Genomic DNA, 27980 nt, shown 5'->3' on the forward strand with positions numbered 1-27980 from the left:
GGTGCAACCCCGTCTCTACTAAAAATACAAAAATTAGCCGGGTGTGGTGGCTCATTCCTGCAATCCCAGCTACTTTTGGGTGGCCGAGGCAGGAGAATCGCTTGAATCCAGGAGGCGGAGGTTGCAATGAGCCGATATCATGCCATTGCACTACAATCTGGGCGACAAGAGCGAAACTCCATCTCAAAAAAAAAAAAAAGAAAAGAAAGAAAGAAAGAAAAAGGAAAAAAAAATGTATTTCATTCTGTTCCTTTAAGACGAAGGTCGGGTGTTTTGCCCTCTTCAGAAATGGTTGCTCGCGCTTCCCACGCTCTGCGCATGCTCTTTGAGCAGAATTCCGGGTTAAGGCCTTCAGGGACTCTCACTGCGCAAGATGGAGAGTAGGCCGGCCGGCGGCAAGACTGCACCTCCCAGCATGCCTTGCAGCCGGGACCGGAGTCGGTACTTAGAGTGATGGGGTTCCCTAGGTACTTTAGGCCACCGCATCGGTTATAGAGATTGAGGTGGAACCCGGGGCCTGGGAACTGGACGCACGCGGAGAGCGAAGATGGAAGCCTGGCGCTGCGTGAGGAAGGGCTACGGCCACTGTGTGGTGGGAAGAGGCCGGTCAGTAGGGCTGGGTACTTGGAGGGAGGAGAGAGGGGCGGGCGGCCTGAGGGCGCGGGCGGGCGTCCGGGACTAACCCGGGGCGGGGCGGGCTAGGGGAGGAAGGAAGAGGAAGAGGGTCTGGGCGATGGTGTATCCGGGACGAGCCTCCAGAGACGAAGAGGGATAGGTAAACCCGGCGCGCAGCCACCGGCACGCTGGGCCAACGAAGTCTGGGGTTTTGGCGCGGAGTTCCTGGGCCGCTGGCCAGGCTTGCGCCAGTGGCTTTGGATCCCTGGCTCGCTTCCCCCCACGCAGCCTCCAGAGCAGCGCTGGCCTGCTCCCCACACTCCGCAGCACCGTCCCGGGAGCCGAGCGTCGGCGGGGAGGCCGCCTCTCCGCAGTAGGTCTCGGCGGTCCTGATCCCCTGGAGGCGCGCGTGTGGCACACGCCCAGGAGGGGCTTGATTTTTGTTGATGTATTAGTGTCTCTCAAACTTTAGTCACTTGTATGTCATCCCTTACTGTTATAGCCAAGTTCTTGTTCCACGTGTTTTATTTACTGGATATTTTTCTTTAAATTGACTCAGTTTTTTAAAAAAGCACTTCAGTAGGTGCGACCCACATTAGCTTCGCCCTAAGCAGTATCAGCAGTCTTGGATTTGATGTGCGATTATGTTTTTTCCTAATAAACTAACAAATATTTAGATATTACAATCAAGTAATTTAACTGTGTACTCTATGAAACCGACTCGTGTACCACCCACCACGCTTTGGAAACACAGCATGTATTATTGCATAAGTGATGGGGATTTGGTTTTAACTCCCATAGGCCTGGGACTTGATGGTAATTCAGTTCAACAATGTTTCCTGAGTACCAGCTGTTTGCCAGGCACTGTGCTAGGCACTTGTGAAGAGAACGGAATTAAAATGAATAAGACGGTTCTGGCCCTGAAGGAGCTTAACATCTTAAGAGAAAAAAAAAGTCTGAATAAATAACTGCAAATATAGAGAATAACTGTTGTAGTACAAGTATTGTATTTCAGTACAGTGGCTTATTAGGATAGAAAATGCGTGGACCATGTGCCCAAATTCCTATGGCTTTCAGAGTTATCACAAAGCAGTGTAAGATACCCATGTTTTATACCTTTAAAGATTTACAATTAAGTTGATTTTAGAGAACAGCTAGGGAATACTTAAACTGTAAAAATATATAATAAAAATGTAAATGCTGTTAAAACGAAAATAACAGCGTATAAAGTTAAATAACAGTAAATGCAACTTAAAATTCCCTTAGGGATGGGAGTGCACATTATCGATGCTGTGGTAGAAATGTGGCTGTTAAGAATTTTGGAGGAAAGAATAGAAGTCCTCAGAATCTTAACATTTTGCCAAAGTAGTGTAGTGAGAGGAACATGGTGCTTTATTAAGCTGAAATGTCTCCTGAGAGCCTGAGAGCAACATTATCTATTAAAAATGTTAGCGCCGCTTTGGAGATATTTTGGATGGTGGGTTAAATTGAAGCTGTTGGTTTGGAGTGTTGGTGCGTTCTTAGTAAGTAACCCCCATCGTCTTTCATTCCCCCAAGGAGAATCATGCTTAAAAAAGAATGGAAAAATAAGTTATCCACCCGTTGATTAGTAAGAGAAGTAGTTTTGTGAATTTATGAAGTTGTGGATAGGCTTTTGTTTTCCTAGCTTATACAGGTGTTTGGAAAAATCTGCCCTTGGTATAAAAAACTGTTCAGAAACTTGTTATCACTCCACGTGGGAGGAGAGATTTACTTTGATTGTAGTGTGATAAGAGTTCCTTATTCGGTTTCAGTATAATATTTGTTGTGTATTTTATTTTCTCATTGAGTTTTTTAGGTGCTTGAAAGCTACTCTGAATATCATTTTGATAGTTGATTCATCTCTCAGTTGAACTATGTACGTTTTGAGGGGTATGTGGTGTTTTGGGAGCCTGGGAGGCATGCTGTGTTAAGTATTCAGAATACCATGAATGGTTTTTTAGGACGAGAGTCTTGAGATATTGATGCTAATAGGTAAATCATGGGTGGTTTCCCCTTCATCCTTCACAGATTTAGAAGTCAGATTTTAAATATTAGACATTATCTTCCCTTGAGGAAATAGGCTTAGATTTTGTAAACTATAGCTGAACAAAAAGTGGTGCCTCAAGGAGTGTATTTATTTCTTTTAGATACCCCATGTTTCCCCATCACTCGAGGAGTCTGGGCAGAGACTGGACTACACCGTGGGAGAATCTACAAAGGTGTTGCTGGAACAGACATATTTCTAGTTGTATGAGGTGGCCTGGACATTACTATCAAGCTCCTTACCCATACTTCAGTAGTAGGCATTTTTCACTAAATTGGAGACCACCCTGTTTGTTTGAGTCTAGAACTCAGTTCCAGTACTGTAACTGGAGACCTGACAACCTGAGCCAGACATCTTTGATTCATCTCTCTAGTTACGTCATGAACGCTGAGGGAGATGAGCCTTCATCAAAACGAAGAAAACACCAAGGTAAAGGTGACATTTATCTTGGTGTAGAAATAGATACAAGTGATAGACTAAATTGAAACTTTCATATCTAATCCTTTAAACCTCCTAAGGTTTTAGAGTTATTTGGTGTTGATTTTTAGCCAGTAGTTTTATGTTAGGAAAAAATGAATTCTTGGCCGGGCGCGGTGGCTCACGCCTGTAATCCCAGCACTTTGGGAGGCCGAGGTGGGCGGATCACAAGGTCAGGAGATCGAGACCACGGTGAAACCCCATCTCTACTAAAAATACAAAAAATTAGCAGGGCCAGGTGGCGGGCACCTGTAGTCCCAGCTACTCAGGAGGCTGAGGCAGGAGAATGGCGTGAACCCGGGAGGCGGAGCTTGCAGTGAGCTGAGATCATGCCACTGCACTCCAGCCTGGGCTACAGAGCAAGACTCCGTCTCAAAAAAAAAAAAGAAAAGAAAAAAGAAAATAATGAATTCTTCCTTAAATGAAGTCTTTATTTTTATCTTCAACTAATTGTGTACTTCTGGCTGTAAAAATAGAAATGAGTCTACAAATAGAATAAGATTGGCAAATAAAGGAGAAATAGATTACGAAAGTAAGTTTTATTTAAGGATAATTTTTAAATCCAATGTTTTTGAAACAAAAGCCCTTAGACTTCTTAGAAATTGATGGCTATATGCTTAGAAGTCTAAAGATCTAAAAAAATTTTAGTGTTTTCATTTTTAAGCCACTGTTTTTATGTACGACAAAAGGACTCATAAATAGAAGCAACCATAAATGAAAGACATGATCTTATAGGATAAGATTTTTGTTTATTAAATCTGTATATCTCAAATTGGGGTCCATAGATAAAATCTTGAGAGTTTGCCAGAAGTATTATCTTTTAGAAGGGGAACCACATCTTACTCCACTTTGAGAAACAGTTTTTAAAAATGTGTTAATTTACTTCTATTTTTTCATATTCTTTCTACTCTGAACAATTCACTAGACTCCCTCTGTGCTGCCAGTCTTGCCCCCACCACAACCCCATCTGCTGAAAGTATAAATGAGATGTCTAGGTAGAATTTGGATTTGGAATTGTCTTTCTTATTGAACCATAATTTTCAGTGAAGATAATTCCTCTGAAGATATTTGAGAGAAGGCTGTGTGGGTGTTAATGTTTAGGGAGCTGATATATAAGTTTGTCAAAGGAAGACATTCAAGGTGAGTCTCGTCTGGAAGTCAAAGCTAGAATTAGTGCTCTTCAGGTTCCCTCTGGTTTTGTTATCAGAAAGTAGTCTACAGGCTTCAGCCGGGTCCCAATCAACTTTTGCTAAGCTAATATGCAAATAAATGTGTAACTTATTGCTAAACAGTTACAAAGAACCTAGTCAGAAAAAACAAACACTTGTAGAAATTCTTAACTATCCAAAAGTGAAAATCTGTTTGTGTGTAGTACTTAACCACAGCATAAGGAGATAAACAAGAAATATTTGAATGAATGAAAGGTGTATTTAGAGGCATTAAAATTAGGTTTCTGAAAACAATCCTAAGATCTGTAAATCTAGGGCTGTATGATGATACCAGATTGCTTTTCACTCATATAATTTGTTCATCAGGTCAGCACACTCCTCTTTTGTTTAGCCTCTTATAAATCTAGGGTGCTTTCAGATGGAACTGTGGCATAGCTACATAAGCATTGATTGAGGAACCACTCCCTGCTTTCCTTTCTGCCCCACCACTAATTATGTGAACTTGGACAGCTTACTTAACCTCTTTGCTCCTTGATTTTTTCATGTAAAATAATGCCTACTTGAAAGTCTGTTGAATGAAATGAGATACTACTGTATGTCAAAGTGCCTAACACACTGTTGGCTTCATAGTAGGTACTCAGAAAATTATGGTGTTGTTTTCCCTTAATGGATGGGGAATTACATTTACCTACTGATAAAGCTTGATTACAACCTGACTCTCTATATGTCCATTCTTCCTAGGTGTTGTGAATAAGGAAAATGCTCTTCGTTAAGCCATATTTGTGACTTCCGATATTTCACTAATACTTTTCAATCAAGAAAACAGCATTGCTAACTTGCCTATCACTTTAAAGTGGTATTTGAAGGATTTGTGTGATACAATTATGACTTTGTAATTAGGCACCCTAAAAACCCGATCAGGCCTATTGCTTACTTTCTTTGATTCATCTGTCTTCTCTGCTGTGATCACCTTGTTCCTCCTGATATGGAAGGTATATAAGCTTTTGTAGTGTGAATTTATGTTGTGAAGCATATGAAGGCCAGAGACTATCCACTCTATCAGTGGTTTTCAAATTGTCTTCCATGGAACCCTCACATTTGAACACATTTCTGTAAGTTTATTAAAAGCAAATGTCAGTATAAAATGTGTGTTCACCCCATCATCCCAGCCCCAGTCCCAGCATGCCAGGGATTGGTGTTCCATGACATGAAAAGTAACGCAGAAGGGTTCTACAAACTGTAGAAGTTTGAAAGCCACTGTATTAACCAGATAATCTAATGGTCCTGGTTGTTTACAAAATGGAACTGCAAAAAGAGTTGGTTACAAGCTTTAATGACCAGGACAATAAAAATCTTAATGCATTTATATGCCATTACATGTACATGTTTTATAAGGAATATGAATAAGGTTTTTAGACCTTAATTTTCATATTTTAATATGGCAGTGACACCAGGGTAGTGCTCCATCTATGATGATAGCTTATATATTGTTTGCATGACTAGAACCCTTTCCATGTTGTATACGTAAGAAGACTTTGATTTGGCTAAAACCATCATAGACAGTCTCCAGTTTATGAATGAATTGTGTTCTACATATGATCAGTTTTTTTTTTTTTTTTTGGAGAGGAAGTCTTGCTCTGTTGCCCAGGCGGGAGTGCAATGACGCGATCTCGGCTCACTGCAAGCTCCGCCTCCTGGGTTCACACCATTCTCCTGCCTCAGCTTCCCAAGTAGCTGGGACTACAGGTGCCTGCCACCACACCCGGCTAAATTTTTGTACTTTTTTGGATACGGGATTTCACTGTGTTAGCTAGGATGGTCTCGCTCTGCTGACCTTGTGATCTGCTCTCCTCAGCCTCCCAAAGTGCTGGGATTACAGGTGTGAGCCACCGTGCCCAGCCAATCAGTTCTGTTTTCCCTATAGAAGTTTTGTTACAAACCTGAGTGGCTCTGCAGAGCCCGTACAATTAGCCTTAGTTCTGAGCTATTGGGGGTAGGATTCCTATCTTCAGTAAATGATAGGGAATAGTTTCCTTTCCTGGGCATAGGATAGGCTCTAGGCGAAATTCTTCATAGTTGAAGACTTGTTTGCTTTTGTTTCTTTCTATCTTTTTTTTTTTTTTTTTTTTGAGACGGAGTCTCACTCTTGTTGCCCAGGCTGGAGTGCAATTGTGTGATCTTGGCTCACTGCAACCTCTGCTTCCCGGGTTACACTGATTCTCCCGCTTCAGCCTCCTGAGTAGCTGGGATTACAGGCGCAAGCCATCACGCCCGGCTAATTTTTGTATTTTTAGTAGAGACAGGGTTTCGCCATGTTGGCTAGGCTGGTCTCGAACTCCTGACCTCAGGTGATCCACCCGCCTCAGCCTCCCAAAGTGCTGGGATTACAGGCGTGAGCCACTGTTCCCGGCCTAATCATACTTTAAAATGATTACTTCATTGGCGTTTTTACATAGCATATTGATATTTTGATTGTAAATGTATTGTGCAGAAGATTTGCAAAAATATTTCACAGTCCTAACACTCAGAGATAACTACTCTTAAAAAAAAGTGGTGTATTTCCTTTTAGTCTTTCTTTCACCCTCTGTATAAGTGTATAGGATATTTTAACTTCAATTTAATTTTTGATTGGTGGAATTCTAGGCATTGTATTCCAGTGAAGTGAAAACCTTTGCAGGATAGAGGGAGATATTCTAGGACTGAAATTTTTTATATTATTTAATCATACTTAGAAGTCCATTTCCAAATCTATTTTCCCATGTTCTTCCCATTTTTTGTTTTCTCTTTCTTTTGAGCTCATAAATTCTCTAAAAATTCCATGTTTCTCTTCATGGTTTCCATGGCAATAAGAGCATCCTCTTTAATGAAGGATGTAGGAGGCAAGATCAAAGGTGAATACACAGACACACATCACACACGTGGTTATTTCTAAGTCAGGGACTGCCTATGATTGCAAAGTCTCATTTTTTTAATTCTCTTTTCATCACTTTTGCAGAATGCATGATGTGTTTGCAGAATATGAACTGTGACACATTTCTAGTTGTTGCATGCTAGGTTTGTTGGTTAGCCATCATTTACTAGCATTCTGTAGCTATGTCATATTTAACTTTTTCTTTATTGTACATTTAAAAGATTTCTTTTGTTTATTTTGTTTGCATGTTCCACTTTAGTGTTTTAAACACTAAAACTTCTTCCATATATTGCCATGATATATGCTTCTTTCATGTATAAACTAGAATTCTGAACTAAGGGTTGCTACTGGAATTTAGTTAATCATTTGATGATCTTATCCCACTAATAGGGAATAAAATACAGTGTAAAATCATCTTATTGAAAAGCCAACTTTGACATACAAATATGTTGTTATAGTTATAAAAGTGTCAATCACATCTGTGGCAGAGCCACTTCTTAACTGTAGAGAAGTGAGAAACCACAACCTCCGTATAGTCTTAGCTTTATAAGCACGTATTCTCAGCCTCCAGAATGACTTGCAAGATTATTTTAAATCTGTTTTAAACCTGTTGGTCAGTCAGTATATTGTGTTACCACATTTTTACCAATTTGATAACAGTTCTGATTATTCAGTGCTATGTTGCCACTTCCTAGGGAAAAACATTCTATTCATTGCTTATGGGAATTTTTAAGAGGCTGAGAAATACATATATGTGGGAAACTGTATGGTCTGCTTTTGATTAATTCCTTATATTTGTGCAATATATTTTTAACAGGCGTGATAAAGCGGAATTGGGAATATATATGTAGCCATGATAAAGAAAAAACGAAGATCCTAGGAGACAAAAATGTTGATCCCAAATGTGAAGACAGTGAGAACAAGTTTGACTTTTCAGTGATGTCCTATAATATACTTTCACAAGATTTACTGGAAGATAACTCTCACCTTTATAGACATTGCCGGCGGCCAGTATTACACTGGAGTTTTAGGTTTCCCAATATTCTGAAAGAAATTAAACACTTTGATGCAGACGTAAGTGCAAAATATTATTGAAATTCTTCACATAAGAAAAAGTTGGGGCCGGGCACAGTGGCTCATGCCTGTAATCCCAGCACTTTGGGAGGCTGAGACAGGCGAATCACCTGAGGTCGGTAGTTCGAGACCAGCCTGACCAACATGGAGAAACCCCGTCTCTACTAAAAAATACAAAATTAGCCAGGCTTGGTGGCGCATGCCTGTAATCCCAGCTACTCAGGAGGCTGAGGCAGGAGAACCACTCGAACCCAGGAGGTGGAGGTTGCGGTGAGCTGACATTGCGCCATTGCACTCCAGCCTGGGCAACAAGAGTGAAACTCTGCCTCAAAAAAAAAAAAAGAAAAAGAAAAAGTTGGGTTACATGTTTCATTTGTGCATTTATGAACTAAATGGTTTTCTCCGTTTTGTTTGTGGGGTAAGAAAGGAATGTGTTTAAGAATAATGATGGAGTAAGTCTTAATAAAGTATGACTTTCAGAGAGGCATTTGTTAGTGGTTGCTGGTGTGAATAATCATCTAACTTTTCAAAAAGGATCCAAAACGTTTTTAAGTATGGGTCAGTTTTGAGACAGAAACTGGCAGCATATTAAGTATTCAGTAAATATTAACTTTGATTTAAAGTTTCAGTAATTCATGCAAAAATGTCACCTACCTGATAGCATTCAAAGAAATCAGCCTCTTAAGACCTGAAAGATAGTACCAATGGACACGTAAAACCCGAAAAAATATCCTGACATGTAAGCTAAGAATATTTCCTTTTGAATATAATAATTTTGAGTACTAAGGGAGCTCCATGTGATTGAGGGCCAGAGTTTTGAGATTGATCAAAATTCGGAAACATTAATTTGGTAGATCTATAACAAGAAAAAAGGATGTCTTTTATTTCAATTATTATCAGGTGTGGAATTTTAGAAGCCAGCTTTTAGATATTTTAAGATAAAAGCACCAGGAAATTCATATTTGCATCTCTGTGTTCTAATTCAAGCTATTTTTTTCTTCCAAGGTACTTTGTTTGCAAGAAGTTCAAGAAGATCATTATGGAGCAGAGATCAGGCCAAGTTTGGAATCACTGGGTACAGTGTAACTCTTTTTTTTTTTTTTTTTTCTTTTTTGAGACAGGGTCTCAGTCTGTCGCCCAAGCTGGAGTGCAGTGGCACAATCATGGCTCACTACAGCCTCAGCCTCCTGGGCTCAAGTAATCCTCTCATCTCAGCTTCCTGAGTAGATGAGACTAGAGATGTGTGCCACCATGCCCGGCTAATTATTTAATTTTTTTTATAGAGACAAGGCAATGGAACTTTTATCTTAGCCAAATTTACTTTTGAAAATTCATGTGTTGTTAAGATATAACTTGCTAACAAAGATGTGTGGCATATTTTGGCTAAAAATCTTAATTTAAAAAAATTGATTTCAAAGAGTCAGGAAAAGGTTGAGGTACTCTCTGGAAACTTTTGTGTTGGAGTATAATTTTAATTCAAACAGAAAGATGTGTAAGAATCTCTTAGTAACTCCCTTTCCTAGGAGTTGTTCAGTCCACCTCTAGACCTATTAGATTCTGAGCTCCATGAGGTCAGGGACCATTTTGTCTCTTTCATCATTATAATACCAGTGCCTACCAGTGTCTACCTAATGGATAGATGCCAAAAACCTGTTTGACAAATAAACACTTCTAGAAACAAGTTATCTGTGGTCCCACATACTTGAGAAATGTGCCAGCTTTGCATTCATTAATTTAGCAAAAAATTTTTTTTTTTTTTTTTTGAGACAGACTCTCTCTCTCTCTGTTGCCTAGGCTGGAGTGTAGTGATGCAATCTTGGCTCACTGCAAGCTCCACCTCCCAGGTTCATGCCGTTCTCCTGCCTCAACCTCCCTAGTCGCTGGGACTGCAGGCGCCCGCCACCACGCCCAGCCAATTTTTTGTGTTTTTTAGTAGAAACAGGGTTTCACCGTGTTAGCCAGGATGGCCTTGATCTCATGACCTCGTGATCCGCCTGCCTTGGCCTCCCAAAGTGCTGGGATTATAGGCGTGAGCCACCGCGCCCGTCCTTCATTCAGCAATTTTTTTTTTTTGAGTGTCTACTATATACCATGCACTGTTCTAGGGGGTGAGGATATAGCACTGGGCAAAAAAGATGTAAAAAATTCTCCCTCATCTGGAGTGTACCTTCTAGTGGAGAAAGGCTAACCAAATAAATAAGTAAATAGCATATTAAGTAATGATAGTTTTCTGGAGGAAAGCAGGAAAGTGGAATGGGAGAGGTTTCAGTTTTAAACAAAATGATCAGACAAGGTGACATTTGAACAAATATTTGAAGGTGAAGGAATAAGCTATGCCTAGAACATTCTAGGCAACAGAAATAGCAAGGGAAAGGCCCTGAGGTTGGAGTGTGTTAAGGCAAGTGAGGAGGCCAGTGAGGTTGGAATGAAGTGATGGGGAAGGAATTATAAGCAGAAAGATCAGGAATATAGGGTGGAGAGAGTGTGAGAATAGATTATTGAAAGGCTTTACTGTTATTGCCATGACCAAGTTTTACTAGGATGGCAATGGGAGACTGATAATACACATTAGCATATCAAGGGCTGAAGTCTGCATATAAAGAGGCCTGTTGGACCCAGTGTCAAACGTTTTTTATTCCAATGTTTATTGACATCCTACATTACTAATAGACCCAGTGTCAAATGTTTTTTATTCCAATGTTTATTGACATCCTACATTACTAATGTTTTGCAGAATACAGTTTGGTAAACATTGTTCAGAAGTATCAGGTGAGCTGTGTTTTGACAAATATACAAAAGCAGTCATTTGTTTTAAATTCATTTGTTTCTTATAGGTTATCACTGTGAATATAAGATGCGGACAGGAAGGAAACCTGATGGCTGTGCTATTTGCTTCAAACATTCCAAATTTTCACTCTTGTCAGTGAACCCAGTGGAATTCTTCCGCCCTGATATTTCTCTGTTGGACAGAGACAATGTTGGATTAGTTTTACTCTTGCAGCCCAAAATTGCATGTGCTGCCTCTCCTGCGATCTGTGTAGCAAATACCCATCTGTTGTATAATCCAAGGCGAGGTGATATTAAGCTGACCCAATTGGCAATGCTACTGGCAGAGATTTCCAGTGTTGCCCACCAGAAAGATGGCAGTTTCTGCCCTATTGTTATGTGTGGTGACTTTAATTCTGTTCCTGGTTCTCCACTATATAGTTTTATAAAGGAAGGAAAATTGAATTATGAAGGACTTCCCATAGGAAAGGTAAGTGCTTGCTCCATTGTTAGTAGGAAGTGGACATAGTTGCTCTGCTCATGATAATGTGAAGATAGTCATTACATAGCTGTTTAAAAACCTTGGATGATCCAGTACCCTCACTTTATCAAACTGATTTTCCATGACTTCTTATTTTTTTTTTTTTGAGATGGAGTCTCCCTCTGTCACCCAGGCTGGAGGCTGGAGTGCAGTGTCATGATCTCAGCGCACTGCCAAGTTCCACCTCCCGGGTTCAAGTGATTCTCCTGTCTCAGCCTGCTAAGTAGCTGGGATTACAGGTGTGCACCACCACACCTGGCTAATTTTTGTATTTTTAGTAGAGACAGGGTTTCAGCTTGTTGACCAGGCTGGTCTCGAACTCCTTACCTCATGATCCACCCGCTTCGGCCTTCCAAAGTGCTGAGATTACAAGCATGAGCCACTGTGCCCAGCCATGTCTAATAATTATTTTCATTTGGTTGATTTTCATCTCTTTCATCTGTCTGTGGCAACATACTGCTTGGAGGAATTAACAGGCAGCAAAAAAAAAAAAAAGTATTGACAGACATGGATATTTCACAAATAAGTAACACAAGGTGGCAGGATAGAATTTGGAAAGCTGGATGTGGGCAAAATAGTAATTCAACATTTATTATATAAGTTTCCCTTGTATAATAATAAATATTTTCTTTAGCTTCGCACAATTTAGCTCATGTAATTATTTTTATTGTGCTTTCCTTTCCTTACTTTAGATCATTTGATCTTCAGTATATTTACCAAAATAAGCTCTCCACCACTAGAATTTTCAGTGATAGTTTAAAATTATTTATTTATTTATTTATTATTATTTTTTTGACATGGATGGAGTGTTGCTCTTTTGCCAGGCTGGAGTGCAAAGGTGTGATCTTGGCTCACTGCAACCTCCGCCTCCCAGTTTCAAGCAATTCTGCTGCCTCAGCCTCCCGAGTAGCTGGGACTACAGGCGTACGCCACCACACCTGGCTAATTTTTTGTATTTTTAGTAGAGACGGGGTTTCACAGTGTTAGCCAGGATGGTCTCGAACTCCCAACCTCAGGTGATCTGGAGGTTCACCTCAGCCTCCCAAAGTGCTGGGATTACAGGCATGAGCCACCGTGCCCAGATAGTTTAAAATTTTATAAAAGTTAATCTCTGTTAGTACAGGTATACCTCATTTTATTGTGCTTTGCTTTATTGAGCTTCAACCATGCTGCATTTTACAAAATTGAAGTTTTGTAGCAACCCTGCCTTAAACAGCTCTATCGGTGCCATTTTTCCAACAGCATGTGCTCAATTTCTGTCTCTGCCACATTTTGGTAACTCTTGCATTACTCAAACATTTTCATTATTATTACATCTGTTATGTTGATCCCAGATTAGTGATCTTCGATATTACTATTATAATGGTTTTGGGTGTTATGAACTGTACCCATATAAAATGATGAACTTAATCGATAAGTGTGTTTTGACTGGTCCACTAATCATCTCTCTCCCTCTACTTGGGCCTCTATATTCCCTGAAGCACAACAATATTGAAACTAGGCCAAGTAATAGCCCTGCAGCACTCTCTAAGTGTTCAAGTAAGAGGAAGACTCACATGTCTCACTTTGAATCAAAAGCTAGAATTGATTAAGCTTAGCAAGGAAGGCATTTTTAAAGCTGAGAGGCCAAAAGCTAGGCCTCTTGCACCAAACAGCGAAGTTGTGAATGCAAAGGAAAAGTTCTTGAAGGAAATTAGAAGTGCTACTCCAGTGTATGAAGGCATAATAAGAAAACAAAACAGCCTTATTGCTGATACGGAGAAAGCTTGAGTGGTCTGGATAGAAGATCAAACCAGCCACAGCATTCCCTTGAATCAAAGCCTAAGCCTGAGCAAGGCACTAAGTCTCTTCAATTTTATGAAGGCTGAGAGAGAGAAGGAGGCTGCAGAAGAGAAGCTGGAAGTTAACAGAGTTTAATTTGTGAGGTTTAAGGAATGAAGCCATCTCCATAACATAAAAGTGCAGGTAAAGCAACAAGTGCTGCTGATGTAGAAGCTACAGTAGGTTATCCAGAAGATCTAGCTAAGATCGTTGATGAAGGTGGCTACACTAAAAAATAGATTTTTTTTTTTTTTTTGGAGACAGAGTCTCACGCTATTGCCCAGGCTGGAGTGCAGTGACACAATCTCAGTTCACTGCAACCTCCACCTCTTGGGTTCAAGCAATTCTGCTTCAGCCTCCCAAGTAGCTGGGATTACAGGTGCATGCCTCCATGCCGGGCTCATTTTTTAATATTTATTGGTAGAGATGGGGTTTCACCATGTTGCCCAGGCTGGTCTCGAACTCCTGGGCTCAAGCAGTCCTCCTGCCTCAGTCCCTCAAAGTGTTGGGATTACAGGTGTGAGCCACCGCACCCGGCCAATAGATTTTTAATGTGGATGAAACCACTTTCTGTTGCAAGAAGATGCCATGTAGGACTTTTCATAGCTAGAAAGAAGAAGTCAGTGCCTGGTTTCAAAGGACAGGCTGACTCTTTCGTTAGGAGCTAATGTAGTTTGTTATTTAAAATCAGCGTTCGTCGACCATTCTGAAAATCCTAGGGCACTTAAAAATTATGCTAAATCCACTCTACCTCTGCTCTATCAATGGAAAAACAAAGCTTGGGGATGACAGTGCATCTGTTTATGGCATAGAATATTTTAAGCACACTGCCGAGACCACTACTCAGAAAAACAGATTCCTTTCCAAAGATTACTGTTCATTCACAAGGCACCTGGTCACCCAAGAGCTCTGATGAAGATGTACAAGGAAATGAGTGTTGTTTCATGCCTGCTAACACGGCATCCATTCTGCAGCCGGAATCAAGGAGTAATTTTGTATCTACGGGTCTCCTTATTTAAGAAATACATTTCATAGGCTATAGCTGCCATAGAAGTGATTTCTCTGATGGATCTGGGGAAAGTAAATTGAAAACCTGGAAAGGATTCAGCAGCCTAAATGCTATTCAGAACATTCATGATTCATGGGAGGAAGTCAAAATATAACCATTAAAAGGAGTTTGGTAGAAGTAGATTCCAACCCCCATGAATGACTTGGAGGGGTTAAAGACTTCAGTGGAGGAAGTAACTGTAGATGTGGTGGAAGTAGCAAGAGAACTAGAATTACTAGAATTAGAAGTGGAGCCTGAAGAATTAACTGAATTGTTTAAATCTCATGATAAAACTTAAATAGATGAGAAGTTGCTTCTTATAGATGAGCAGAGTATTTTCTTGAGATGCAATCTATTCCTGGTGAAGATGCTGTGAACATTGCTGAAATGACAACAAAGGATTTTAAATGTAAAATTTAGTTGATAAAACATTGGCAAAGTTTCCAATTTTGAAAAAAGTTCTACCATGGATAAAGTGCTGTCAAACAGCATCACGTGCTACAGAAAAATCTTTTATGAAAGGAAGCATCAGTGGCTGCAGCAAATTTCACTGTTGTCTTATTTTTAAGAAATTGCCACAGCCAACCCCAACCTTAAGCAACCATCACCCTGATCAGCCAGCAGCCATTATTATCTAGGAAAGACCCTCCACCCGTAAAAAGATGATGACTCACTGAAGGCTCAGATGATTGTTAGGATATTTTAACAATAAAGTATTTTTAAATTAAGGTATGTATTTTCTTAGGCATAATGCTATTGCACACTTAATAAACTACAGTATAGTATAAACACAATTTATATGCACTGGGAAACTGAAAAAATTATGTGACTTGCTTTATTGAGATACGCACTTTATTGTGGTGGCCTGGAACCAAACCTGCGGTATCTCTGAGCATGCCTGTATTTGATACAATAGGAACTATATTGCTGGTAGTAAAAAAGGATGAGTAGTATTAGTCCAAAGCGATTGATCATTTGTATGTCCAAATTAAAGACAAACATGTATGGGAAAAAGATTGTCATTTTTATGTAAATGATAAGTGCTTTCTGAATTGTATTTGAAGAAAAGAAGATTTTATAAGGCCAAAGAATCACTTAATATAATGAATAAAGGGTAATAATTTACCACTTTTGGATTACCTTTTATTTAAGACATAAACTTTTCAATTCATAAACTATTTAAAATATTTTCACTTAAGATACCTGTTGAAATTTTGTTTAGGTATCTGGCCAGGAACAGTCTTCACGGGGACAAAGAATTTTATCTATTCCAATTTGGCCCCCAAACCTAGGTATCTCACAGAACTGTGTGTATGAGGTACAGCAGGTACCAAAAGTAGAAAAGACAGGTAAGTGTTTGTAATACATTTTGGCAGTCTGCTGGGTAATCATGTTCCCTTTGAAGACATAAAACTTAAGTTTTTAAAAAGATAAAATCCCAGGGATGAATATTCATATATATAAATATATAGTTATTGATTCTTTTTCTTAAGACCTCTAAATTTACCTTTTTAAAGTTGAACTTCCAGAATTATCTGTGCATGATTTACTTGCATGTTGCTTTGGAATTGTTTGCATTTTTTTATTTTTCCAAATTCTGGAGGCCATCAAAATATATAGATTCCAGAATGAAACATGTAACTAGGCATCTTTCTAACCTAGATAAGTCTTAAATATTGTTTCTGGAGTAAGATGATGGTATTAAGGCAAACTAGAACAAAACTATATTAATAAAATTAATATATTTTCCTCTATTCTTACAGACAGTGATCTGACACAAACACAACTGAAGCAAACAGAGGTCCTAGTGACAGCTGAAAAGTGAGTTCTGGAAAGTAAAAGGAGACATTTGCTAACTTTAGTTGAATAAAAAACTCATTTCTCAAAAATCACTTGGATAAAAAAATTAACGTGATAATATTCCGTGCTGGTGAAGAGTGCCAGCCCTTAAGTCAAATAGGCCTGAGTTCCAGTCCTGACTCTGCTGTATTTTAACTGAATAATTTTAAGCAAGAAACTTAACATCTCTGAGGTTCAGTTTCTTTGTCTGTAGTTGGGGTTGTTGTGAGGATTAGATGAGACAAAGCATATAAAGCACAATGTTTGAAACATAGTTAAGTGCCTAGGTAGTATTAGGAAGGGAAACAGCTTGTTTGTGGACCTGGACCAGCTCAAGTACTCTTTGAAATTCACATACTTAAACAAAGGTCAAGATCACAGAAACATATCTCTCAGATATCAAGAGGATCTTTAGTTGTCTTTGATTTACTAAATCTCAAAACCGTCTATAAGAGAATTCATCCAAAAATGAATATGCCAGTTGAAAAGATGATCATTTAAATTTATCTCTTGAACTGTAGGAAAAGATTGTCAGAGGGGTAAAGATGCTGGGATTCTTCATTAAAGAAATAGGAATATTTGGGGCTATGGTTGAGAAATGGATACATGTTAATAAAACAGGACAGAGACTTAAATCTTGGGGAGATTCTTGAAATATCTTGCTTGTTTTATATTGTGGCTACTTTATAGGTTTTTGTTTTAACATTTAAGTTTAGGAACAAATTCATTTTATCTGCCTCTCAATCTTTATTTTGTATACCTTGTTTTGAGAAAATATTACTACATAAATAAGAACTAGTAAGAATGGAAGCAAGTTTTTAAAAAAAATTTTAAATGAATATTTAAAAATTAATGATTAAACCTTTCAATAGAGTAAAAACTTCTTTGAATAAGATTAATAAGGAGGCTAATCTAACAAGTACTTAGTTTTGAGTAATCCTTAAATCTTTTTATAACAATATAGGATATGAAAAAAGATACTGGCTGGGCGTGTTGGCTCACGCCTGTAACCTCAACACTTTGGGAGGCCAGGGCGGGAGGATTGCTTGAGCCCAGCAGTTTGAGACCAGCCTGGGCAAGACAGTGAGACCCTGCCTCTATTTAAAAAAAAAGAAAAAAATAAAACATTCTGGCTGGGCGCGGTGGCTCATACCTGTAATCCCAGCACTTTGGGAGGCTGAGACGGGTGGATCACAAGGTCAGGAGTTCAAGAGCAGTAATGCCAAGATGGTGAAACCCCATCTCCACTAAAAATACAAAAAATTAGCCGGGCGAGGTGGCAGGCACCTGTAATCCCAGGGAGGCTGAGGCAGAGAATTGCTTGAACCAGAGGGGTGGAGGTTGCAGTGAGCCAAGATCGCGCCACTGCATTCCAGCCTGGGTGACAACGCAAGACTCCGTCTCAAAATAATAACAATAATAATATTAAAAAATAAAACAGATACTTTACTTGCCCTTGGTGTCTATCTAAAAATTAAAAGAAAAAAAGAGGCCGGGCGCAGTGGCTCATACCTTTAATCCTAGCATTTTGGGAGGCCGAGGCAGGCGGATCATGAGGTCAGGAGATTGAGACCATCCTGGCTAACATGGTGAAACCGCATCTCTACTGAAAATACAAAAATTAGCTGGGCGTGGTGACGGGCGCCTGTAGTCCCAGCTACTCGGGAAGCTGAGGCAGGAGAATGGTGCGAACCTGGGAGGCGGAGGTTGCAGTGAGCTGAGATCGCGTCACTGCACTCCAGCCTGGGTGACAGAGCAAGACTCTGTCTCATAAAAAAAAAAAAAGATACTTTTTAGTATCTATATATAAATACAGAGTGTATAAATGCATAGCTTATATCTATAAACTGAAAAATTGATAGTAAAATAACAGTTTGCAGAAGACCTATTTTTATTTATTATTTTTATTTGAGAGTCAGTCTCACTGTCATCCAGGCTAGAGTGCAGTGATATGATCTTGGCTCACTGCAGCCTCCACCTCCTGGGCTCAAGCAATTCTCCTACGTTAGTCTCCCAAGTAGCTGAGACCACAGGCATGGGCCACCATGTGCAGCTAATTTTCTTAGTTTTTTTTTCTTTTGTAGAGAGGAGGTCTCACTGTGTTGCGCAGGCTGGCCTTGAGCTCCTGAGCTCAAGCAGTCTTCCTGCCTTGGCTTCCCAAAGTGCTGGGATTATAGGTGTGAGCCACCACACCCGGCCCTATTTGTGTTTAATATTATAAATCCTTACATATAAAAAGTTGCTAAAACTTAGAGGGCATTTTTAAGGATTTACCTTTGTTCCTGACAGATGAACATTTTAAAAGCAAGGGAAACATCTTCATCTACATATTCTCAGCACCTGAGATAGTACCTAGAACTTAGAAAGTGTTTGGTAAATGTTTGTTGGATAAGTTTTTCAATATTTTATTTTCCTTCAAGGCGTAAAAGATCCTTATGATTCATAAAGTATCACTAGAAAATTATCTTTAAACCTTTTACTCATAACATCACATGCATTATATTTGTGCATGGGGCAAATGTAATAAACCATTAGAGAAGCTGTTTTAAGATGCAGTACAAAATTATCTCATACGTCATAGCAAGAAAAATTAGAATATGGCCTCTCTGTCATCAGAAGTCTAGGGGATTCCAAATAGTGTTCCTGAAGACCCCCTTGATTCTCTTTCTTAAAAACACAATGAAACTTCTACGTTGTTTTAGAATACATGTTCTTTAGTAAGTGGAGGCATTCACACGTTATAAATAATGAACACATTAGTATGTAAATTATAAAGCTTTTTTTTAAGCCACATTTATGATGGCTTTATTGATGGGTTTTAGATATCACTGCATAAGTAAATTAATACTAAATTATGATATGGTCTATTTAAATAAAGCTTGTCCTGATGTCTGGTCTTAGTCTAGAAATTAAATGAAAGAACTTCAGATAGGAAGAATTCTTGAAGTTACAAAAAACTTGAATACTAAACACTTCTTCTTTTCTATTTAGATTATCTTCAAATTTACAGCACCATTTCAGCTTGTCATCTGTTTATTCACATTACTTTCCTGACACTGGAATTCCAGAAGTGACCACTTGCCATTCCCGAAGTGCCATAACTGTGGATTATATTTTCTACTCTGCAGAAAAGGAAGATGTTGCTGGGCACCCAGGTAAGGAATGCATGTAATCTTAAATTCTGCTAGAGAGCACAGTAGCTAAAACCTCAAGGTTAAAGTTAAGAAAGCTGTCTAAACATACAGTTGAAGTTCTAGATCTAGAAGGTAAAAATATTTTGAAATAGACAGATTGGTAATATATTTGAATAAATCAGTTGATTACTTGCATATGAGGGAGGCAATAAAACACATCCAAGCAAATTATTACCCAAGAATTACATTATCAGTCCTACCGTCCAGTTCCAGTCAGCCTCTGAGTTATAGGTCTTTCATATTGCCCTTTCTTTTTACTTGCCATAAATTTACTGTTTTTCCTGTGACAGGAACTGAGTATGTTGTTAATGGTCATCATAGTTTTGTGCTTAAATTTTACGGAGGCATGCTGCCTTCATTGGAGGACCATAGTTACACTGCCAGCAACACAGCTTATGCTGTCATGTTGACTCTGGAATATTGGATTTTTCTGAAGAGGAAAAGTACATATATATATACACTTTTTTTTTTTTTTTTTTTTGAGACAAAGTCTCACTCTGTTACCCAGGCTAGAGTGCAGTGGCGTGATTCTCAGCTCACTGCAGCCTCTGCCTTCTGGGTTTAAGTGACCTTCCCACCTCAGCTTCCCGAGTAGCTAAGACTACAGGTACGAGCCACCATGCCTGCCTAATTTTTGTAATTTTTGTAGAGACAGGGTTTCACCATGTTGCCCAGGCTGGTCTTGAACTCCTGGGTTCAAGCATCCCGGCCATCTCAGCCTCCCAAAGTGGCTTGGATTATGGGCATGAGCCTCCACATTCGGTCAGAAAAGTCTATATTATTACTAGGTGTTTTCAAAAAGTGAAAGTGATAAAAGTTTTCTTTGTGCGCCTCAAAGAAAATCAGGTTTTAAACATTAGCCAAAGGATTTAAAGTGGAGAAGAAAATGCAGTTTAAGATTACTGGAAGTACAAAAATATCATTAAGAAAAGTTTAGAATGTGGGCAGCTTTTTCTTTTCTGATTTTTTTCATTTTTTTTCTCTTCCATTTTTTTTTTTAATGCTTCTTGTTCTTTACCCTTTTCCCCTCTGTTTGTTCCCCCCTCCTTTCTTCTGGGAATAACCTTATTAGTAACACTCAGGAGATGACTTACCCCTGCCACTAGATCTACTCTACAAAATATGCCTGCTGCTTTGAAATTTATAGTAAGGTTTTCATAGTTGTCATGCTGACAGAAGTTCACTAGGTGGCGGGAGAGTGTTACCGATCAGCATTTCAAATTTCTTAACGATAAGAGCGTGTCATCTTTTACTTTACTTCTGTGGGTGCTGACTCGGTACTAAGTTATACTAATTTATTCTCCATTCACCTTATAAACTTCTGCAGGGCTGTGGCCCGGTATCTCTGGCTTTATGCTACTACAGAATGGTTGCTGGATGAGTTTCTTATGTAGTTGTGAATCACAAATTACTCTTAACATTCTTAAGTATTTGATTTATATTCTAAAGATTGCTTACAGTTACAGAGCTGGAAATAGAAACAATATCTCAAACTGCTGTGTGTTTGGTAATTACAATTAGGTTATAACTCAATAAAACTTAAATATTCTAAAAACTGTTTCATAGTTTTTAGTCTTCTGGAGGGGCCTCAAGTTCTATATGTGTTTGGAGAAAAGACTTCTATGATTAATTTACAATAACTTGTTGACAGTTTTACTAAATATGTATGTGCTTCTTTAGGAGCTGAAGTTGCTTTGGTTGGTGGCTTGAAACTTCTAGCTAGACTGTCACTTCTTACAGAACAAGACTTATGGACTGTTAATGGACTTCCAAATGAAAATAACTCTTCAGATCATCTGCCTTTATTGGCAAAGTTCAGACTTGAGCTCTGACTCCTTTGATCACATACTAATTTTCTTTCCAATTTGTATTGTTTTTCAAAGAATGTAAAGTTCTTAAGTGTATGCATGTTGTTTATTTTTGCACTGTGGAGTTTCTGAGGAGGTTATGTTAGATGCTTTGAAACTCTGTATCAGAAGAAACAACTTTATAACAATTTTTTTAATAATGAAAAATATTTTTCTGACAAGTGAGATCTAAATACTCTTTATTGTAAAAGAGATGTAAAGGTTTTGTATTCTAAATCCTAGTAAAATTGACAGTGATTTTAAAATATAATGCATCTTCCTTTGCTTGTAAAAAATTACATTTCATAAATTTTGGTGAGCTCTGTAGTGGATCCAGAATATCTTTGAGTTCTTGCAAACTATAAGCGGTTTCTTTCCAGAAGGCTTGATTTCATTAGGAGACCCCTCTATTGAGTTCTAAATAGTTTATCTTAGAAATCCTTGGGTCATTCACAGGTATCCAACCAGCCATTGTTTAGTTTGTTTTTGGAGGGGTTTGATAATGCTTTTTAAGTTGTACAGAATGCTTAATCCATCATATTACTGTCCTGAGCCATGTAATATGCCTGCATCGTGTTGGGGAAATGTTTTGGGAAATGTAAGTCAGCATAACATGTAAAGCTCACTCTTTCACCCTGGAACAGACAGAGGTGGGCTTAATAGAGGCAGAGACTGGGGATATACCTTTGTTTCCCTAGCATTTTTATTTATTTATTTTTAATTTATTATTATTATTTTTTTGAGATGGAGTTTCACTCTTGTTGTCCATGCTGGAGTGCAATGGTGCGATCTCTGCTCACTGCAACCTGTGCCTCCTGGGCTCAAGAGATTCTCCTGCCTCAGCCTCCCGAGTAGCTGGGATTACAGGCATGCGCCACCACTCCCGGCTTATTTTGTATTTTTAGTAGAGACGGGGTTTCTCCATGTTGGTTAGGCTGGTCTCAAACTCCCGAGCTCAGGTGATCTTCCCAACTCAGCCTCTCAAAGTGCTGGGATTACAGGCATGAACCACTGCAGCTGGCAGCATTTTTAAAAAATTCAGTTTTAAGATCTCTGGGTTAGGGGAGAGATTTTATTTTACTGAACCAGTTCTGTAGAAATTTATTAGGAAATTTGTCTTTGGAACAAAATGGCAGCTATAAAATTGTTTTTGTTATGCCTCAGAAATACGAGGAAGCCTGTAAAACTCTAGTGGGAAGATATTAACTTGGAGTCCTAATACTCTGTAAATAGTCATTAAACTGTTGGTTTTAGTGGTTTTGTTTTTTAAATGTTTTCTTTTACAGTGATGCACCAGTGTGAGATGGTGCTGACACTTTCTATGAAGTGGTTATGAGTAGGTTTAATAAATCCTATATACAAGTGTTTGAATTGATTTTAAAACATAAAAAGTGGAAATTTCCTTTTTTGTAGACAGTAGGAACAAGGAATTACATACATTTTTACTAAGTAGTAATTTTACACTGAATTATAAATGTTTTTACAGTGAGTTTTACTAATAGAATGCTTCACCTTAAATTGGAAAATAATAATAGTCTTGGACTAAGTCTTTGTACTAAAGCATTTGCTATAATTATTTTTTAAAAAAAACAGATGAAAACCTCAAAGAAGACATGTGGATTATAAGATTTATCTAGTAAAATTTGTAATTGAATATGTTTAAATATTTAATTTCTCACTTTGGGGGGCTTTTTGTTTTTTAGACGGCATCTCACGCTGTCACCCAAACTGGAGTGCAGTGGCGCGATCTTGGCTCACTGCAACCTCCGCCTCCTGGGTTCAAGCAATTCTCCTGCCTCAGCCTCCCAAGTAGCTGGGATTACAGGTGTGCACCACCACGACCAGCTAATTTTTGTATTTTTAGTAGAGATGGAGTTTCACCATGTTGGCCAGGCTGGTCTCGAACTCCTGACCTCAGGGGTGATCCACCTGCCTCAGGCTCCCAAAGTGCTGTGAGTACAGGCATGAACCACCACTCCTGGCCTTTGGGGGAATTTTAATTGCAGTATTAACTATAGTTCCAAGATTTCCCACATTTTATAGTAGTAGTTTGCAGAATATTATGTGCCCTAATTAGCAGATACAGACATTATCAAATTATAGTGATAGTATAATTACCCCTTTTTAGTATTGGGGGAAAGAAAAATGAAAATTCATTAGTTAATTACTGCCTTGTGTGAATTTATTAACAAATAACATTATTACATATAGGTCATTGTTAACAAACGAACATCCCTGAAAACCTCTGTGAAAATTTTTTATATCCTGATTAATATATTCTGGCCCATTTTTCATGTGCTTCACTTTGATAGAGTTAATCCATAAAATTGCTCCCTACTTTAGCTTATCAAATGAAGTATTATTTTGTAGACTGGAGGCCAAAAAGTCAATGTGAGCTTCTCACAGGTTTTTAAAGCTCCACTAAAAATAATTATCCACTTGTCTTTACTTTTGTTGACGAGAATAGTTAGTAACTCTGCTGGAGCCTCTACTTACCTGCCAAAAGCAATTAAATCTGGTTAATGCCTGAAACCAAATCTCTCAGTCTCAAGTGTTATACTATACAAGTTTTAAATGGAAAGGTAAACTGTGGAGTAATGAAATTTTGGTTTTACTGTACATTTTGCTATCAAGATAATATGCATGTTTGAAATCTTGTCTTTATTTGTAATTCGGTTACTGTCTGCTTTTAACCATTTGCTTTCCTAAAGAAAGTTTGAGATCCAGAGAGTTCAAGGGATTGGGGAAAGAGAGGCGTCAAGTCATTTGCACTTTGTACCTGTAAGTTATGTAATAAACTATTATACTCATACTTCTGTGCCTGAAGGTTTTGTGGTAGGTATACTGAGATGTATAAGCTGTCCTGTTGCCTTTACTAAACTATTTCATTGCTCTTTTCAGCCATTTTTACTTAGGGTGGTGCTAAAAGATGAGTGAATTGAGATGTGTCAAAATAGAGTAATAGAGTAGTTTTTAATATAGAGTCTGCAGATTGTGAAAGAAGGGTGAAAGAATGATAAACAGGTTCACTAGAATAACTATATAATACGATGACCAAAAAAAATCACACCATGTTACTTTTTTTTCTTTTTTTCTTTTTTTTTTTGAGACTGAGTCTTGCACTGTTGCCCGGGTTGGAGTGCGTCGGCAGGATCTCAGCTCACTGCAACCTCCGCCTCCCAGGTTCAAGCGATTCTCCTGCCTCAGCCTCCCAAATACTTGGGATTACAGGTGCCCGCCACCATGCCTGGCTAATTTTTTGTATTTTTAGTAGAGACGGGGTTTCACCATGTTGGTCAGGCTGGTCTCGAACTCCTGACCTCAGGTGATTCACCCACCTCGGCCTCCATAGTGCTGGCATTACAGGCTTGAGCCGCTGAGCCCAGCTGCAACTTACATATTTAGAAGAAAAACAATGGTTAAGTTTCCAGGATGGTTTTATTAAAGTCCCATGCTGTGTTAGAAACATACAGGTGATGAGAAAAACATTAACTCGAAACATGCACTTATCTGGCATTCTCTAAAATACCATTATACAAGTTTTCATTTACTTAGAAAAATACCCACTAAAACAATCACAGTTCTTCTTAAAGATTTAAAAAAAATGTATTGGCCAGAACAAAGTCCAAGAGAATAAACAAAGTTCTGAATTGTATGTCAAAAAAACTGTACAAGGTTGTACATAAAACTATAGCTTACAAAAGCCTCAGGTATAGTAAGAATTCTGAATTAAGATTTCCAAAGTTCTATTTACCAATATCTATTAATAAAATCCTTATGAAATAATTGACTTAGAAAAAGTGAAATGCTCATGATTTCAGAGTGTATAGAAAATACTAAATATCACTTTCTGAAATAAAGTGTACTCAAAACAGCACAACATACAGTCTAAAATCAAGATTTCTGTCATTCATTTAAACTTTGCATATATTGCCATGATGGCTTAAACATAAAATTTCTCTTGCACTAAGAACTTTTTAAAATCGATTTCAAATCACTTCAGTTTTATTTTTTATATTTTGAATTCTAGCCAGTCTTAAAATCAACTTTGGGAGGGGGGTGCACAAAACATGTTTGTTTGTTTGTTTTTATTAAATTATTGCACTAGAATTTAGGGGTTTGGTGCATTTCCCATTTTTTTTTTTTTAGAAATTAGCATATTCCATAGGCAATAAAAGTAGGATGACAACTAAGGGCATTTTAAATGTACTTTCATGTTTGTGTGACTAAACCTTGCTTTGGGGTGGGAGCGGGTGTGGGAGAAATTAGCTTACTAATTGAACCATCAAGCCAGTTGGCAGTTCTAAGGCTTCTATATCAGCATATTACAGAGTTTGTATTCCTATTCTTTTCCTCCTTGTTGTGGGAAACAAGCTATGCAACCATTTGACATTCTGTATTTTAGATGTAACAGTACTTAATACTTGGGCAGAAATAAATTCCAACTCTTAGAATGGATGCAGTGTTATAAAAGGTGTACTTATTAGATGTAAGCAAGTTTCAGATTGACAAACAGAAGGTATATGTTTAAGTCAGTATTGTTTTAGAATGAAAATGAAATGATTCACTATTTCAAACATCTGAATACATGTGACCAAGAGGCTGCAATGGGTTTGCTGTGTGAAGATAGACAGAGATAACTCATTTTAAACTCTGATAATACTGTTCTTAAAGAGATTAAACTGAGAATTTTTAACCCTGTGCTACATTTTAATCTAATGGAGATGTATACTTGGTCTTATTCATCTACAGGACATGAGACTTCTTTTTTTAAGAAAACAGTACTTTTCATTAATAATACTGATTTTTAGGGTAAAGTAAGCTCTTGTGCACATAGCTAAAGGATGAAGTCCTTTTGCTTTCCCTGTCACCCCCAGAAATCTTGTAAAGAATTGGTAAAGAATCTCAATGAGGATATTTTTTTTAACTTCCTTCCTATAGACACCTTCAGTCAAAGAAAGCCAGAAGACATGCACTGAGACTGAAATAACATCTGTTGACTACCAGACTTCACTGAAATCGGCCGTCTGGTCTCCTGAGTTGGCATTGTTACTAAGATAAAGCAAATGAAATCGAAGCTGTACTCTTGATATTTATACCATACAAGACTATGCTGTTAGGGTTGTCCTCTGTGGTCTGCAGCCAGAGGTTACACTGTAACTACCATATGCAGGCCAGACATTCATTCCGTGCTTAGGGACTGAATCACACCATAAGGTGTAACACTGGACCCAAGACTTCGCCATTAAAAAAAAAAGTGCTGCTTTTCTAATTCGTTACATTTTCCAATACTCATTCCTAAAATGTCATGAAATGGTACGTAAAAGCAAAGTACTGGAAGATAATCACATTATGTCACATTTGGTCTTAATATAAGACATCAGAACACATCTTTAACAACAGTGAGTCCTCCCTTAGTTTGATTCTTTGCGTCTTTCAGAAGAATCAAAGCCTGCTTCAGTTTAAAAATCAGATGAAATGTGAATAGAAAGGTTTTTTGGTTCTGAAGACCTGATGATCACTCCTGGTTTCTTTGCCTGAGTGTGTTAGTGTCCAGAGGTAATCCAGTACTGCTAAATTTGTATAATAGTACATGATCTCTTGTGCTTTTTGCTAGAGTCTGCAAAGTTTAAATGTTAGTGACAGAACATAGACTAGCTTCTCAATGTGATATTTTTGTTTCATTTTGAAAAAACATCAGTGAATGCTTTAAGAAAGATTAAGAAGGAAGTAACTCCAAGATCCTGAAAATGGTTCTTGTATTGCCAGAAGAATTTCAGTGCTTTTTAGTAAAACACTTGCATATAATACCTTAAATCTCATCACTTGTGTGCACCAGGAAAAAACTTCAAGCTTGTGGAGATCCCCATGGGAAATACTGGGGAAAGAATATAAATAGAATATAAAAAAACAAAACGCCATTAAGTTTGCATATCTGATGTCAAAATGCTGAGGTAATATTAACTGCTTAAAAAAAACCCACCCAGTTTTGCTTTCTGTTATTGCTGAAAAAGACAGTAATACTGTTTGAGTTACCTTACTATACCAAAAGTTCAAGAGATTATTTCATGAACATTTACTATTGGTGAGGCATAATGTTCAAAGCAAGTGAAAGAAAGTAGGTAAATGGAAAAATATAAAACTACAGTTATGGTTGTTATCCTTAAGATCTTGAGTGAGGGACATAGTCCAACCCCAGTGGGGTTTATTACTTCAGCATTTTCATGGTGCCTCTTAGTGAATTTTTTAAAGCTAATGGTTACCACCCACTCAGATTCTATTTCCAGGTGAATCCTTAAAAATAAAATTCATAAGTTCTTAATAAATAGTTGCAGTTCCTCCTGAAGATGCTGGGTAAAGTGCAGAGAGAAGCACCACAGAAACCCTCTTGCTGGCCGGTATGGCTTGGCTAAATTCGGATTTGATAGCCCACTTCATTCAGAGTGCTTAGATCAGCCACCTTCTTTTCAGGCAGTGCAGGCCTAAGGGTAAAAGACAGAAATATGGTGGAGGAGAGGGGATGGGACAAAGAAAGATAACTGAGCATTTTCAAGGGCCTCTATTCGGTTTTCCTAATCCTTCTGATACTTGTCTCATCCTCCCATTCCCCCAA

The 27980-nt window shown here is 38.3% G+C and overlaps 2 protein-coding genes across 7 annotated transcripts in view; one reads left to right on the top strand and one right to left on the bottom strand.

Annotated features, from left to right (window-relative positions):
- The first annotated feature begins 349 nt into the window (after nucleotides 1-349).
- On the top strand, nucleotides 350-27693 carry ANGEL2 (angel homolog 2). 6 transcript variants are annotated; one of them, XM_007988481.3, is made up of 9 exons: nucleotides 350-606; nucleotides 2784-3109; nucleotides 8055-8311; nucleotides 9317-9386; nucleotides 11146-11567; nucleotides 15710-15836; nucleotides 16251-16308; nucleotides 19318-19481; nucleotides 21201-24179. In XM_007988481.3, the coding sequence occupies exons 1-9, from the start codon at nucleotides 548-550 to the stop codon at nucleotides 21350-21352; spliced, it is 1635 nt and encodes a 544-aa protein (XP_007986672.3). In that variant the 5' UTR covers nucleotides 350-547; the 3' UTR covers nucleotides 21353-24179. The 6 variants fall into 6 exon arrangements, with proteins under 6 accessions (XP_007986672.3, XP_037841502.2, XP_007986676.3 ...); XM_007988485.3 differs by lacking the exon at nucleotides 21201-24179 and adding an exon at nucleotides 26309-27693 and having other exon boundaries at nucleotides 352-606; XM_007988482.3 differs by lacking the exon at nucleotides 350-606 and adding an exon at nucleotides 707-775.
- The window catches only part of VASH2 (vasohibin 2), a 41242-nt gene continuing 38048 nt past the window's right edge, over nucleotides 24787-27980 (bottom strand). The window contains exon 8 of the mRNA XM_007988480.3: nucleotides 24787-27849. Within this exon, the coding sequence (XP_007986671.1) occupies nucleotides 27777-27849 (73 nt within the window). The 3' untranslated portion in view covers nucleotides 24787-27776. The remainder of the gene's footprint in view (nucleotides 27850-27980) is intronic.

Source organism: Chlorocebus sabaeus, chromosome 25, assembly GCF_047675955.1.
Source record: "Chlorocebus sabaeus isolate Y175 chromosome 25, mChlSab1.0.hap1, whole genome shotgun sequence".
NCBI lineage: Eukaryota > Metazoa > Chordata > Mammalia > Primates > Cercopithecidae > Chlorocebus > Chlorocebus sabaeus.

What these genes read in the sequence shown, in the direction of transcription:
- ANGEL2 (XM_007988481.3), top strand. Translation starts at nt 548, where the DNA reads ATGGAAGCCTGGCGCTGCGTGAGGAAGGGCTACGGCCACTGTGTGGTG. An exon ending in GTCCTAGTGACAGCTGAAAA is followed by an intron (nt 16,309 to 19,317) that starts GTGAGTTCTGGA and finishes TTTTCTATTTAG; the next exon opens with ATTATCTTCAAATTTACAGC. An exon ending in AGATGTTGCTGGGCACCCAG is followed by an intron (nt 19,482 to 21,200) that starts GTAAGGAATGCA and finishes GTGCTTCTTTAG; the next exon opens with GAGCTGAAGTTGCTTTGGTT.